Source organism: Phascolarctos cinereus, unplaced genomic scaffold (assembly GCF_003287225.1).
Source record: "Phascolarctos cinereus isolate Bilbo 61053 unplaced genomic scaffold, phaCin_HiC Scaffold_726;HRSCAF=1367, whole genome shotgun sequence".
NCBI classification, from domain to species: domain Eukaryota; kingdom Metazoa; phylum Chordata; class Mammalia; order Diprotodontia; family Phascolarctidae; genus Phascolarctos; species Phascolarctos cinereus.
Window position 1 is genome coordinate 474,873 of NW_027556098.1, and position 16,100 is coordinate 490,972.

At 37.6% G+C, this 16,100-nt stretch overlaps 1 protein-coding gene across 4 annotated transcripts in view; it reads left to right on the forward strand.

Moving 5' to 3' along the window:
* PHKA2 (phosphorylase kinase regulatory subunit alpha 2) overlaps positions 1–16,100 on the forward strand; it is a 106,274-nt gene that overhangs the window by 80,372 nt on the left and 9,802 nt on the right. For 3 of the 4 annotated variants that reach the window (XM_021007453.2, XM_021007454.2, XM_021007450.2), the window contains exons 21-28: positions 1,123–1,256; positions 4,112–4,268; positions 5,866–5,945; positions 6,422–6,500; positions 6,616–6,745; positions 7,566–7,667; positions 10,301–10,419; positions 13,222–13,275. In XM_021007453.2, coding sequence (XP_020863112.1) covers positions 1,123–1,256; positions 4,112–4,268; positions 5,866–5,945; positions 6,422–6,500; positions 6,616–6,745; positions 7,566–7,667; positions 10,301–10,419; positions 13,222–13,275 — 855 coding nt within the window. The remainder of the gene's footprint in view (positions 1–1,122; positions 1,257–4,111; positions 4,269–5,865; positions 5,946–6,421; positions 6,501–6,615; positions 6,746–7,565; positions 7,668–10,300; positions 10,420–13,221; positions 13,276–16,100) is intronic. The other variant, XM_021007451.2, reaches the window with a different exon arrangement.

A 16,100-nucleotide genomic window follows, 5' to 3' on the forward strand; every position in this document is an offset into this window, starting at 1 on the left:
AAGGAGAAAAATAAATCAGGATGTTTGCCAGTGATTCCCAAAGTACTAACTTTTTTGTCCTTTGAATTGAAGAGCTAGTAGTTGAACTCTGGCACCCATAAAGGGGGAGGAAACAAGCTTTTTGGTGCTTAATACATCTACTATGTGCCAGAGACTGTGCTAAACACTTTATAAATATTATCCCATTTGATTATAGCAAACCTGCTAGAGAGGTGCTATTATTTTTCCCATTTTACAGTTGAGAAAACTGAGGTAGACAAAGGTGAAATGAGGTTAATGAGACAGATTAAATTGCCCAGGATTACATAGCTGGTAAATGTCTGGGGCCACATTTAAATCTAGGTCTTCCTGACTCCACCTCAGTTTAGAAATGTAAATTCATTAGCCTTTAGGCTGGTCAGCCTATCCTGAATTATTGGAATCTTGAAAAACCATTGATAAGAAAACCTTTTACCCCAAAAGATCAGGAGTATCCATGACTTAATCTCTGTTTGTAATACATACAACATTTAAAATGATTCAAATGTAATAGTGCCTAATAAATAATAAAGCCCTCATTTTATGGGGTTATGTTTCAGGCTAATTTCGTATGTTACATGGCCAGCACATTCTCCAGTCTGAGGCATTCTGTCTCATAAAATAGTGTATGATATACTGCCAGAAAAGGGAAATTTAAGCATATAAATTATAAGCAAAGTACAAAGGACCTGTGATTTTTGTTAATGTGGGAGAATTCCTAGTGGGGAAAATCTTTAGAAGATAAGTCTTCCTGATTCATATCTTGACACTGGACCCAGAAGGCTCTGGAAGAGAAAATGAGGTTGGTGATCTTGCACAGCCCCCCTCACTTAAATCTAATTCACTTGCGAGTCATAGCATCATGTTTCTGATGCCAGGAACTAAGGACAAATAGCAGGAGATAAGTTCTAGGATGTTGTTCGAACCTTGTAAGTAACTGTGAGAAATGAGTCCCAGCCCAGATCTCTAAGCACTCTCTGTGCTAGCTCTGCAGAAAGCAGTGCCCAGAATGGCAGTCTAGTTACCAAGCTGGTGGGATTTTTGTTTTGTTTAACCTCATGTTTTCAGCTTTAATTAATATCCTTTTTTACTTTGGTTTAACAGTCTTCAGAAACTGATGTCCATTGGCCCAAAGATACCCATGGTGATCTTGACTATGAGAAGTTGGTAGAGCAGCTGAAAGAATGCTCTAATCTACAGGACCAGGCAGATATATTATACATTCTTTATGTTATAAAGTAAGTGGTCAGTATTCACTAGATTAGGCTTTGTTATTGCTTTACCTTCAGTTTAACATTCTTAAGCACCTATACTTTACTAGGTATTAGAGACACAAAAATAAGGTCCAGGCCCTGCTCTCAAAGACCTTAAAATCTCATGGAGAGAAAGCAAGTACACAACTCCCATACAAGGAGGAACTCCAGGAAAAGTGCTGTGAGAAATCTGAGGAAAGAGTAGTCATTTTCCCCCAGGGGAATAGTGGAATAAGGGAGGCTTTGTAGAGGAGGTGTTACCTGATGTGAATTGTGCCTCTTAAGAAAGAAAGGCATTTCTATAGGAAAAAGGGAGAAGTCTATTCTAGGTGCAGAGAATAGTGTGAACAAAGGTATGGAAATGGAAAAGAGGAAGATGGACACATAGACTAGAGAGAGTAGTTTATGTCCAAAGAGACAGTGTATAATATATGGCTAGGCAGGTAGTTTGGAACCAGCTTGTAAAGAGCCTTCCTTGCATGGCCCCTACAGACTAGAGGTAGGGGTTTATACTCTCTTTGGTAGGCAATGGGGAACAGTGAGAGTACTTGTGAGTAATCATTAGCTTGGGGTATGAATATAATTAACATGTAGTGAATGTATTAGAGAAAGAACGAAGTGAAAGGAAAAAAACAAAACAGAACATGAGGCTATGACTAGTCTAGGTGAGGAGAATTAGATGAAGGCATGAGCTAAGATGGTTGCAGTGGGAGTAGAGACAAGAAATCTAGAGGTAGCAGGGACTTTAGAGACTCTTGTGCAGTGTCCTTATTTTATAGATGAGGAAACAGAGGGCCAGAGTTAACATCACAGAGGTAGTGTCCAAAGTGACATTTGATCCCAGGTCCTCTGATTCTAGAGGTGGGGCTCCTTCCATGCTAGGGACCATGCAAAAGATATTACAGAAGTAGCAATTTCAAGAATGGTTGTTGATTGTATGTTTGGGGTGAGAAAGAGAGAATAATCAAAAATGAGTCTAATAGCACAACACTGAGACAAAAAATTGAAATATTATAAATTTCCCAGCATTACACAATTTATTTTTCAGTGAGTTTGTATGTTTCAAGTGTTTTGCAAATCTTAAAGTGTTGCATTGAAACAGTGTAAAGAATATTTCCTCTGAAGTCAGAAAACTTGGGCTCGTACCCCACTCACCTCTAATGTCTACCATGTCTATGACCTTGGATGAGTCATTTAACTGACCCTTATTTAACTGGGACTCAGTTTCAGCATCTGTAAAATGAGGATGTTAAACTAAAGGATCTCTTAAATGCCTTTTTAGCTCTAGATCTAGGCTTCTGTATAAATGCCATTTATTATAAAGATGATGATTCTTTGTAAAGCTAAAAGTACTATTAAGACACTGTCATTGATTATTTACCATTATCCCATATCATTTGTATATTTAAGAATTGAAGATATTGTATTTGTATGTTGAAGAATTGAATACCTTTAAAAGATGCCTTTAGAAGTAATCAATGAGATGTCCAAACAGCTGCAACTTAGCCTCTATATTCCAAAACTTTTTTTTTTTAGCCATTTGGTTGGAAGACTTTCTAAGATATATGGCATTTTCCCTACCTTACAAACAAAATTATTTAGCCTTTTGTTGTTGGCTTAGAGCTGTAACTATGATTAAAAATGGTGGTACTCTGACTTAGTAGTGACCTGACGAACTATTGATGTATGTTAGGATATTTAATATTATACTGCATAGCCTCAGAGTGCATATTGTGAAACCCACTGTCTACTTCTTATAAAATTTTCCAGGTTTTTCTTCATTGGCACAGCCAGTGGCTGTAGAGCCTATATTACTTGTCTTTTATTTGTTTTTAACTGGAAGTCTCAGCTTTAGAAAGGAAAGGGGGTTTCCTCTTTCTCTGAGTCAGGAGGGGAGGCTGATAGGATAAATGAGGGTACTGAGAGTTTTAAAAGAGGAGAGGAGTTGAAAAAGACAAATCATTGATTGATGGCTATAGTGTCCTTAGTAAAGTCATCAGCAAGTTCATCTGTTGAGAGAGACAAGTTAGAATTGAATTGGGGCCTTGGGAAGAGGCTCCTGTTAGGAGTGTGAAAGATGTTTAACATTAGTAAGAGGTAAATAAAAGGATAACTGTGTAATACTGAGGTCTCTAGGAAGGCTAACAATGTAAGTTGTAGTAACTCCAACAGCAAGATTTTGAAATTTAATCTGTGAGTATTTGGCATTTGGGGAATAGAAGTGATGAACATACAATTGCTCAGCTGTGAAGGTTAGTCAAGTGAAAACTCTGCAAGGTCAAGGGGACAAGAGATTTTCTTTAGCCTTGGTATTATTCCCAACCAGAACAGTTCAAGAGATCTTACACACACACACACACACACCCCCAAATCCTCATTCGGGGGCAGCTAGGTGGCACAGTGGATAGAGCACCAACCCTGAAGTCAGGAGTACCTGAGTTCAAATCCAGCCTCAGACCAAACACTTGACGCTTACTAGCTGTGTGACCCTGGGCAAGTTACTTAACCTCAATTGTCGAAAAACAAACAAACAAATCCTCATTCATACGAAGACAATACCATCCCTAGATTGGTGCACTATTGCTACTTGTAAAAGAGCAGGTAAATTCTACCTTTTCACGGTTTTGTGAGTTTAGGAGCCTATAAGAAAACATGGCATGAAGGATACTTTTTATTTTTTTATTCTATAGTAGATTCCTCTTTGCTAAATAAGACATGTAATGATAGCTATCCATGACTGCTTGTGCTGTGCAACAAAGGAATGTAGATTCTAAACCCTGGGAGTTTCTTTGTTTCTTGACAAATCCCTAGCATTAGTGTTTCTACCTCTTCCCTTTCAGGGGTCCTGAGTGGGATACAAATCTTTCTGGACAGCATGGTGTCACAGTCCATAGTCTTCTTAGTGAGCTCTACCGAAAAGCAGGCTTGAACAAAGAATGGGGTTTGATTCGTTACATCTCAGGTCTGCTGAAGAAGAAAGTAGAAGTCCTTGCAGAGGTATGAGAGAAGCATGGTTGTTTATCATTATTATTCTGGCTTTCATGCAATAAAACTGTTTTTGAAACTAAGATTAAGCCCTGAAGTAAGGAAGCAGGAGTGAGAATATATATGTTTACCTAGGACTCAGTAGAAATAGATTCATTCTCATATTCTCTCTCTCAAACTAACTCTCTCTCTCTCTCTCTCTCTCTCTCTCTCTCTCTCTCTCTCTCTTTCTCTTCCTCTCTTCCTCCCCCTTCCATATATGTATTATATATGTGTAATGTTACATGTATGTAACATGTTTTGGAGTTATAAAACACACTAAAATTCTCTTCCAGCATCACTTCATGGAATGGAGGTTATCCTAGGTAGCCACAGGCAATGACACATAATCTCTTGACAGGTCTCACCAAACTGGAAAGGCTTCAAATATAAGCCTAGAAATGAATTATAAGGTAGTGGTTGGTTGTTTGTTTTTGTCTGATAACCAGTTTAGCTAGGTTTAGAGAGATGCATCACCAAGTTGGCCACAAGATAATGAACTTTTCAGTGACAACAGCTTTCAGAAACTTATCTACCAAGCCACAAAGGGGTTGTGTTGGGCTTTTGTAGAAGGAGTATTCACAATCAGTGAAACCACAGAACCTTCATATTTTGAAATCTGTGTTCTGAAACTGAAAAATGACCTCATCAAAGACATATGGAGGTAAAGTTCAGCACTTCTGTGTTTCCTCCATTCTTTCTCTTGAGAGAACTCTTTATATTATCAACTTGGTAAAAACAGCCAGTTGTCTGATTTGTAGATTATTAGGGCCCTTTTCTTTTCCTTGCTGCCATCAGAAAATGAGCTAAGGACATAGAACAAAGCCCAAGCTAGTTCATTTTGTTCCATTTTAGCAGTTTTGGGACCAGATTTGCTAAAGAAGGAATGAGATTAAAATGTATTAGAGTCAACTCTCAATTATCTGTCATTATACTAATGAGAGATCTTTATTAGCTGGCACTTTCACACAGCTATAATCATAATTTAAACCCCAAGGTTTCTGGACTGTTTTCTGAATGGAGTGGTTGTGTTATAGCCAGCATTGTTAGTACTGTTAAATGTTTTATTGTTTTGAAAATTGACAGATCTTTAAGTAATATCGGAATTAGGGCTAGGTGTGGAAGAGGCAGATGTGGGGTATTAATTTTTTTTAAATCCTGAAAGTCCCATACTCTGTCCTTGGCATACAGTTAATCAACACACTACCAAACACAGTACTAGGGACACAAAAACAAGCAGTGAAACAATCTTTACTGTCAAGGAACATGGAGGTATTTAAAATGTGATGTCTGGTCACATGGGTTAAATTAAAGCTTCAGAGGCTCCAGGAGAAGATAATGGTATCTAGGACTAGGATCTCTGAAGAACCAGACCATTACATTCCACTCTTCTGCCCTCTCTCTCAGTAGCTAGTAACTAGAATGGCAGTGTAAAAATCCTCCAAAGAGTCAGGCAGTAGCATTGTCCTGAAAGTTGACATTTTTGCTATGTTCACATGATGCAGTAGTGAAGCAGTAATCCTTTTTGCATTGCTCTCTTAACTTCCCCTTCCTTTTGGTATGTACATAGGCGTGTACAGACCTGCTGTCACACCAGAAGCAGCTCACAGTAGGTCTGCCCCCAGAACCCCGGGAAAAGATCATTTCTGCGTAAGTCCTCTTTCTGCCAGAGTTCTCTCTGCCATCAAGCCTGGGCCCTGTACACTTAAACTGACCTGCCAGAGATTAGACTTTGAAGTAGTGAAACAAAAATGGCTCCCTGCTTATCACCTAGGGCTTAATAGTATCCATGTTTCAAGGAAGCAGCATGGAATAGAGGATAGAATACTTGACTTGGAGTCAGGAAGACTAGGGTTCTAAGTCAGCTTCTGACATTTATTAACCATAGGCTATTCACTTAACCTTCCTGAGCTTCAGTTTCCTCAATGGTAAAATGGGAATAATAATACCTATTATGAGACTAAAATAAGGTGATGTTTTTCCAAACCTTAATACACAGTATAAATGCCAGTTTGGGGCTTATAAGACAGCTGTTGTCTACAACTAAAATATGAATTCTAGAAGGACACATGGAAATGAATGTTAGCACTGATTGTGTCATTTTACTGTCTGATTCTCTTCTCTAGCCCTCTTCCTCCTGAAGAATTGACCAGACTTATCTATGAAGCTAGTGGGCAAGATATCAGCATTGCAGTCCTTACACAGGTTAAGATTCTGGAGAGGAGTCATATTTGTTTTATGTTTCTTTAAGTGGGTGGTAGGGCCTGTACTGAAGCCATCAATTTTAGCTATGTTAACCGTGCTTCCTTGTTCATGTCAGGAAATTGTGGTTTACTTGGCGATGTATGTCAGGTCTCAGCCCAGCCTCTTTGTGGAAATGCTCAGGCTCCGTATTGGTCTCATCATCCAGGTGATGGCAACTGAGCTGGCCCGGAGTTTGAATTGCTCAGGTAAAAACTCTTCTTGAATGTTATTGGGGTAAGCAAGCAAGGATACCAGCTTCTAGGTTATACATGTTGATCATAATGTTTTGGGTGTTCAGTTTAATCTTGAAGTACAAAAACATTACAATGAATCTACTTCTACTCTTCCCACAAAGTATAGTGCAGTATCGAGTTTGTAATGAAACTGCATGAGGTTTCTGTGATGTGGCATTTGTAACAAGTGTATAAGTGGTCATAATTCATAAGCTTCTATGTCAGCTAATTTATTGCAAAGTGTTTCACTTTACAATCAGTGTAGTCATGTAATTGTTTATTTTGGGGTCAAGGTGGGGCTCTTGAGCTATTACTTCCTTAGTATAAGAAATTTTGGCTGAAGAAATTCTCCATTTAGCAGTGCAGATTGGCAACTGGTCTGCAGCCTTAAGCAGTTGTCTCCAGCAACTGAGAAGTTATGTCCAAGGTCATTTAACCAATATGTGTCATAAGTGGGACTCAAATCCAAGTCTAGTAGGCCTTGATACCAAAGCTAGCTTACTACGCACTCTGCCATCTCTCACCGAAACATTCAACCTCATTTGATAAACAGGCTCTTCTTCCCTATACAACAAAAACAAAAATAATGAGTTGTTTGTAATTTTTTAAGTCTAGCTTTCACCACTTTAACCCAAAGAAGTGGTTAATGTGGAGATTTCAGGCACAGAGACAGTGCTAAAAGAAAAAAAATAGCCACAAGAGGCCCTCTTTTGGGGATCCTCAAATCTATATGTTTTTCCTATACATGAGGTTAGTGCTGTGTCTTACATATATAAGATGTGTTTCTTTGTAGGAGAAGAAGCCTCTGAAAGTTTGATGAACCTTAGTCCTTTTGATATGAAAAATCTCTTACATCATATTCTAAGTGGGAAAGAGTTTGGTGTTGAAAGAAGCAGTAAGTAAACAGTAATTTGAATACATATGTAATATATATTCAATATAAATATTTTATATATATACAATTATATATGAAGAATAGTCCCTAGCATGTCTTATTGATGCAAGTTAAACTTCTAAATAATAAAAATATAGTGTGAATAGTGGCATTAAATTCTCTATTAACAAGATTGGCTAATTTTGGGGGCTCTTTTCAGTTTTTATAACCTTACAAATTTTCCAGGACACATTAGCAGAGCATTTTTCTTGTTTGTCTCTCATTCAATTTTTTTATCCATCTATACTCCCCACCGCATTATTTTCAGTTCAATCAAAGAGCACCTTCTGTGGGTAAATACTATGCCAGGTGCTAAGGGGACTTCAGAGGTGAATGAAACCTATATCTTAAGAACCTTCTAACCATTAAGGGGAAATAAAATCTCTAAATAGATGATACAATCAGCATGTGAAAGTACATAAGAGGTATAGAATTCTTTGGGAGGTCAGAAGGAAGAATCAAATCATACCTCACATTCAGTTACTCATTGAACAAACATTTATTAAAACCTACTTGCCAAAAACCAAGCTAGGCATTAGAGACAAAAAGACATTCATTCCCTGCCCTCAGGGAGCTCACATTTTATTGGGAGGAAATAACTTGCTCAAAGCTAAGTCAATACAAGGAATATACACAATAAACACAAATTTCTGGGTATTAAGGTACTAGCCATTGTTACGATCAGGGTAAGCCTCCTATGGGAGGCGGCATTTGAGGTAAATCTTGAGATTCTTCAGGTCAGATGGAAAGAAGTAATTCTAGGTATGGGCCTAGTTAAAGGCACAGAGGTAGAAAAGGGAATGTTCTATATGAGGGACAGCAAGAAAGTAGGCCAGTTCGGCAGGAAATTATGTGAACAAGAGTAATAAAGCTGGCAAGGTAGGTTAGAACAAGATTACGAAGGATTGGAAATGCTAGAGGAGTTTGTATTTTATCCTAGAGCAGGGATTCTTAATCTGGGGTCCATGAACTTGTTTTTAAAAATGTTTTGAAAACTGAATTAGCTCTATGCGTGATATTTCAGTATAATTGGTTTCCTTTGTAATCCCGTTATTTTACTCTATGCATTTAAAAATATTATTCAGAAGAAGAGTCCATAGACTCACTAGATTGCCAGAAGGGTCCATGACATGAAAAAAGGGTAAGAACTTCTGTCCTTGAGGGAAGAAAGTTGCTGGAATTTCTTGAACTGGAGAGTGGCATGGTCACACTTGTACTTTAAGACTATTTCATGGACAACTGTGGAGGTGGATTCGAAAAGGAAGAGATTAGAGGCTGAAGAGATTAGAAGCTATTCCAATTACAAATATAAGCTATTCCAATTGTAAATATAAGACATAACTAAGGGCTGAAATAGGTGACATGTGAATGGAGAGAAAGGTGTGAGATGCATTGTAGAGGTAGAATATTTGGTTGGATATGAGGATTGAGGGAAAGGAAGAAGTAGAGGAAGATTCCAAAGTTGCTGATGTGAGTAACTAGAAGAAAAATGGCACTCTCAATAGAAAAATCAGAAGAAGGGAGAGTTTTGAGGAAAATAAGTTTTGGGTTGAACATGCCAAGTTTTAAATGCCTGTGGGACATCCATTTTGAGATGTACAATAGGCAGTTGGTAATTTGGGACTGGGCTCAGGAGAAACATTAGAATTAGATATATGGTTCTTGGAATTACCTACACAAACAAGGTTTGATACAGACAATTTTAAATTTCTTATTGAGTATAAAATATAAGTGCTTGTGTAACTGTAAATGTCTCCTAAAGTGCCATGAGTTTTCTTAATTAAAAGACAAGTAGAGAAAATATTATATGTGTAAAAGTATTCATTGATTCTGGCCCTTCCTCCCTCTCTCAAATATTGTAGGGGATAATGCTTAGGCACACAGGGGTTTTGTTTTGCTTTTTTTAATCCTATTATACCTTGGATTTCAATGACTCAGATAGGAGGAGAATCCTGTCTGAGCTCTAATAATAGTAAGTACTGAATAAAAAAAATAATAAAGTACAATACAGTGGTTTTGAGTTTTCTAAAATTATTTATCAGAAGGCCTAGGTCACAAAGTGACCAAATGGCATCTCTGGGATTAGAAGTCCAGAGATGGTAAGATCAGGGCTGAGGTCCTTTGTAAATTTTGTAAACACGTTCCAGTTGGCCTGTGGTCATACATGTTTTATCTCCAGCACTTTCCCAACCAGGTGCTTCTTAACTTCTGTGTTACACAGTGAGATGCTGGTGTTTTTGTTTTAAAACAAGGTAGTTTAATGTGCTTTAATATTGTTTATTTAATATATTTCAACCTATTTATTATAACATCAAAGCCAAAAACAACCCACAGCTTATTTCTTTGACTTGATTATGTAAATTCAGAAATGGCCTACAAGTAGTTTAGCTCAGTTATTAAAAAAAAAAAAGATTTGAAAAGCTTCAATTACAAATAGAATGTCTTTGGGAATAGAAGGAATAAGGGGATTGCTTTGTTTCCTAGGACTTATAAGTAAGGTTCTGGTACAGAAGAGTGGGATGAAGACTATCCTAATCTAGGTATAAGCTTAGTTTGCTAGGACTTTAATATGTTGTTTTTTCCCCCCTCTTTAGTGCGGTCTATTCATTCCTCTACATCCAGCCCAGCTATCTCTATTCATGAGGTGGGCCATACTGGAGTCACCAAAACAGAAAGGAGTGGTATTAATAGATTGAGAAGTGAGATGAAACAGGTAAGGGAATCTTGTGCAGTGGTTCAGGAAGAGGGAAAGTTTGTTTTTTTTTCCTTTTCCCTCAAAATGATTGAAATCTAATGTTCTTCAGTTTTCATGGCTTCAGATCCTTTTCTTTATGGATGTATGAGGTAGATTTCAGCAAGAAGGGCATGGTTTCCCTTGGGTAAGGCCCTCCCCTCTCTACTCCCCCCTGCACCCCCTCCCCCCCAAAAGCTTTGTTTTTTGTTGCTTTTTAAATTGTTAGATCAGTGATTTTCTGCATTTATAAGAAGTGTTTCTTTTAAACTGTAAGAATCTTAAAACAGAGCTAACAAAATACATTTTACTTGTCTTGAACAAACAGGTTTAAAATTAACTAAAAAGAGCATAATGATTCAAACATAACCTTGTATTTTTTTCCCACACACCTACAGAAGTGTTTATGTCTTGCTTGTGTTTCCCTTTAATTCTTCATCCCTCTCCTATGTAACATAAAATTCTCCCTGTGAATATTTTTTTTCATTTTGGGAAAATGTATAAAAGAAAAGTAGTGTATAACTTTTCATTAGTAAACAGGTTGATGGTTCATACTTAATGCTTTTATCTAAAACCTCTCTGCCGATGCAAAATAATGCTTTTTTTAAACCAATGGTTGGGCTGGGTTGTGACTCTCCTGCTGTTTAGAAAATCACTGCTATAGGAGTAGGTACTTGTAAGAATACTTTATTTGAAAACTGGTTTATGTTTACTGCCTAATTTATTCTAATTACAGATGACTAGGAGGCTTAGTGCTGATGAGCAGGTGAAGGAAACATGACTGGCTTTGGATCTTTCATGCATGGTTTTCCTTTCTGGCTCAAATCTGAAAGAAAAAGAAGTTATTTATATTAACAAATTTTAATGTACCTAGAACAGTGCTGCCTATCAAATTCTCTGTCTTGGAAGGAAGGAAAGAAACAAGCATTCGTTAAGCACTGCTTACTCTGCTGGGCATTGTGCTAAGCATAAGAGATACAAATAGAAACAAAAAGAAATACATTCCTTTCCCTCCCAGGAGCTATTCTACAAAAGTTAGGAATATATAGTAGCTTTTTATGGCAGGACATACAAAAGAACATGAGATGGTCTTTGCTCTTGGGTCAACATTGTGCAGTTAGGCACCCTTTCTCCTTCTGTCCTCTTGGGCTGTATATGAAACAAAGTTATGTTCTACACTTCAGAAAAAAAAAACCAAAAAGCAGCTCTTAAAGACTGATACCATATAGATACAGAACTAAATTAAGTAGTTGGAAGAAAGTCAGTGTAAAGTGAGAGGTGAAGCATGACTTCCCATTCTCTCTTGTAACACTGGGAACACAGCATTATGGTGCAGTGGAGAGAGCACAAGAAGAGGGGACAAAAGATGTTGGGTTCAGACTCTAACACAGTCACTGAACCTTGTTTCCTGCTCTGCATAACTGAACTCATCTCTGCCTTGGCTTAACTCTGAAGTTTGTTGTGAGGATCAAATAACATGAAAGACTTTAAAGAATGTGCTGTATAAATTCAAGTTTATATTGTAAGAAGAGAGACAGCATTTGGATCTCTCCTGCACTGCTGAGTTCCGTTACCAGAAATGCCCAACACAAAGTAAAAAAAGGAGACCCTGTGTGCCCAGCACCCTACCAGGAAGTATGACATCTAGTCAGTTTCCTAGTGTTTTAATATTTATATTTCTTTACAGGTACAGTCAAATCTTTGTGGTTTTGTAAACACAAATTTTACTTGTGAGCCCAGAGCAAAACACAGGTGTCAGTCCCCAGCTTCCAGTTCACACTGATGCTGTTCAAATAGAAATAACTTAGAAAAAAGATTTTTCTTTAGCTTTTCCTTGACTAACCACTTGATGGCACCAAGTCTGTGTCCTCCATGTTCAGATAAAGCTAGAAATCAGTCCCCTTCTGCCCTAAGATGCCTTTTTTGCTTGGTTGGTAGTGAGATTAAATTAACTTTTCCTCACTGGCTGAAAAACTCTATATTTGGTTATTCAAAGACAGACATTTCACAGGAGACATTTAAACTAACCAGCTCAAATGTTCTGTGATTTTAAATAATAGTTCCAGCCCTAATTTCTACCCAGTTTATCAAGGATATTCCTCACATTATTTTTTAACTAGGAAAGATAATATAAATAAGAGCATGCTCCTGATTTTTCAAGCAGTATAGACATGTTTGACAAGAGACAGTTTGACTGATGTGGTGATGGTTATTTTGCTAATCCAGGTAAAATTTTCACAATTCTAACGTACATTATTGGCCAGGATGTCACCCAGGAGACAAATTGCTTTTTAACTTCGTCATCGCCATGACTGATAGGAATGTAGTGGTGCTTAAAATAAATCTTTATATATATATATATAGAGAGAGAGAGAGAGATATAGATATAGATGTATCTATATCTATATCTATATATATATCTATTGGGGGGGCTGAGCAATGGGGTGAAGTGACTTGCCCAGGGTCACACAGCTAGTGTGTCTGAGGTCAGATTTGAACTCAGGTCCTCTTGAATCCAGGGCCGGTGATCTATCCACTCACTGCACCACCTAGCTGCCCCCTTAATATCTGTATTACCCAGCCTTTAGCTTTGGAAAGGGTGGGCCTATGGGCAAATGAATTCTTTTTCTGTTTTAATGACGGTGGACTTTTATAATTCCGTATCTTCCATATTTTATAATTCCATATCCATAATTCTACTTTTTTTTGTTCCATTTAACTCCTTTCTGCAGTTTCTTATTGAATTATTGTATGTTGTTAAGGTATTTGTTTTTTGTTTTGTAGTTATTTTCTGTGGGCCATTCCATGTCCAGCAGCATTCACTCTTCCAAGTCCATGGTAAACCGTCCATTATGAGTATATTGCATTATGTTCTTTGTCACCTTCTAATTTGTAGTCTTGGAAACCTCTTGTAACCTTTCCTCTACTCCCACCTCCTACCTTATCCTAAACTTTCTGATACTTGAGAAAGACTATTAGGGGCTTTGGAGAAGTACTGTGACAGGTAGCTAGTGTGGTAGCTGACAGAATCCCACATACAGCCTGTGACTTTGCGGAGGCAGACATGAAATCTTTGAAAGTTCTAAGATGGAAACTTGTTTTCAGTTTTTAAAAAAGAAAAAACCCTTAACTTCTAGCATTTCCTGACATATAAGGCTATTCCTCATTGGATATCTTCTTTCCCCACCATATCCCTATTATCTCCATGCCTGAAGAGGAATATAATCTTCTTGAAGGCACAGCATTAGAAATTTACTCCACCAAAGCAAGTTAGCAAGTCTTCTGTAAGGTCATTGTTGTTTGAGGTACTGAATTTAATTGACTTTCCCATGGTCACACAGCTTGACTCCGAGGCAAGTCCTTTGTCCAGTTAAATTTTGGTTGAATTGAAATGGGATTAATTTTGGAAGGTTATGCTGTAATGTAGACATAGATTATTTCTTCCAGTCTGTGATTAGAAATTTGGTCTCGTTCTCTTACTTTGACATGGGGCCTGAGATCAGGAAAAGGAAGAAGAAATAGTACTTTTGGCAAGGGTATAGCTGCTTTGCATTTCTGGATCTAAACCAGATATAGAACATCAGCTGAAGCACTGATGAGTGTAACAGTAATTGCTTTTACTTGTGCTTAATTGTTGCCTCATTTAAAGGGTCTTAATGAGACAAACCAAACAACCTAGCCTAACTACTGTTTAAAAATAAGACCCCATGAAGTAAAAGCAGATGTGGGGAGAATTCTGCCTTAACTTCTGGTAGCATATCTAAGGGTTAAAGTATATCAGAAAATTATAAAACTAGATGTGTTTTAGAACTAAAATCAGAATAGCTGTGAAAATCTGTAAGTATGAATAAGTACCCTTCTTTAATTTGGAGGTCAGAGATTTATATGTAATTCTCTGAAGAGGAACCATGTATGAGCTCCTCCTAGGGAGATCTTCATTAGTCTCTCTTCTCCCTCTCCAAACTGCCTACACAAGTTCAGAGGTGTGGCCAATGCCCAGTTTATTTCCTGGTTCTCTAAATTGAGTAGTCCCTGGAGGTCAGGTCAATTCAACTAGCATTAACTAAGCACTTCCTCAGTGCCAGGGTTGGGGCTAGATGCTGAAAATACAAAGACAGAGATTAAAATAGTCCCTATCCTCAAGGAGTTTATAATCTACCGGAAGATAGGATGGAATGCTTCCCTTGAACAGTTACTAAAAAATTTTTCTATGTTAATTTTAAAGCAGTGCTTGTTAATATGGGGACAGGAAGTTACAACAGCCAAACCACTAATCATAGGAAGATTATTCTCTCTGAAAGAAATAAGTGTCCTTTTAGGAGAAGGAAAGAGTTCTTCTCCCCCTCTGCATTACAGGAACATGTGTTCCTGGTGGAGAGGGAGGAACTAAATGGAATAAAGATAAAGCATGAGGATAAACACCTTCTGGTGAAGAGGACAGAAAAAGAGAGGAGGGATGTATTGGAGTGGCTATGAGACTAGAAAGAAAGATTTTAAAAGGGGCTGAAGGTTTCATGTGTTCTCTAACATTGACTCTGTGTGGTCAGTGATACTAATATGGATTCTGGTCTTCCATCCTTCATTCTTAGATGTATCATTTCCACTTTTATAACCTGTTAAACTCTTTGTGGGACCAGCCTTTAGGGGGTAAATAAGTGACCTTTCAGTCTAGTAATTGATTTTGTAGAACTGGCAAAATTTCTTATTTTTGCTTCAAGTAAGTAAATATCCCATGTTATTCTCAACTCTTTGGTTAATATATTTATTCCAGAACCCTGAAAATAAAAGGTTGTATAGGCTTAAAATCGCATAAAAGGAGTCTTTTCAGGCAGTCATATGATCTACAGATTTCATTCTTGCAACCATCATAATTCTCTTAGAAGTAGTCTTGATCTGAAGTAATTTATTCCTTCTAAGTTTGGAGCCATTTGGACACTTCAGCAATTCATTCATATCAGTAGAAGGTTACATGGTATAATGGCTGAACTATTAAACCTGGAGTCAGGAATATCTTGGTTAAGATCCTGTCTCTGAGTCTTATTAACTGTTGTGACCCTGGGTAAGCTACTCACCCACTCTGAGCCTAAAGTGTAAATGTATAGTGTCTACCTCAAAAGGTTGTCATGTGGCTCAAATGCAGTAGTGTGTTATATAAATGTCAGGTGTTATTACCTGTAAGAATAGCTTATTAAGCAGTACCTGATTCACCAGAATTAAATGCAGCTTCCAAACATACCCAGAGTACAACTGGGGAATGCAGTTCAAGAAATATTGATTAAGTACCTGCTGTGAATAAGACATGGCTCTATGTACTAGAGATACAAAGATCCTCCTCTCCAGGAGCTAATAAGGAGAAAGGTATGTGCACAAATAACTGTTACACAAGGGAGAGATCTAAGAACAGTGCTGTGAGAAATCAGAAAAAGAAATCATTTTCCTTTTCCAAGGGAAGAGATCAGGGAATGCTTAGTGGGGAGGTGGAATCTGAGTTGGGCCTTGAAGATGAAAAGGGTCTGGAGGAGGGATTAAGGGAAGCCCATTCTAGGAATGGGAACAAGTTTTGAACAAAGATATAGAGATAAGAAAAGGCTAGATAAGAATGAGGGGGAAAGTATTTCATTTTTATAAAATATAGAGTGCATGTGAAGGGTTATTAAAAAGGT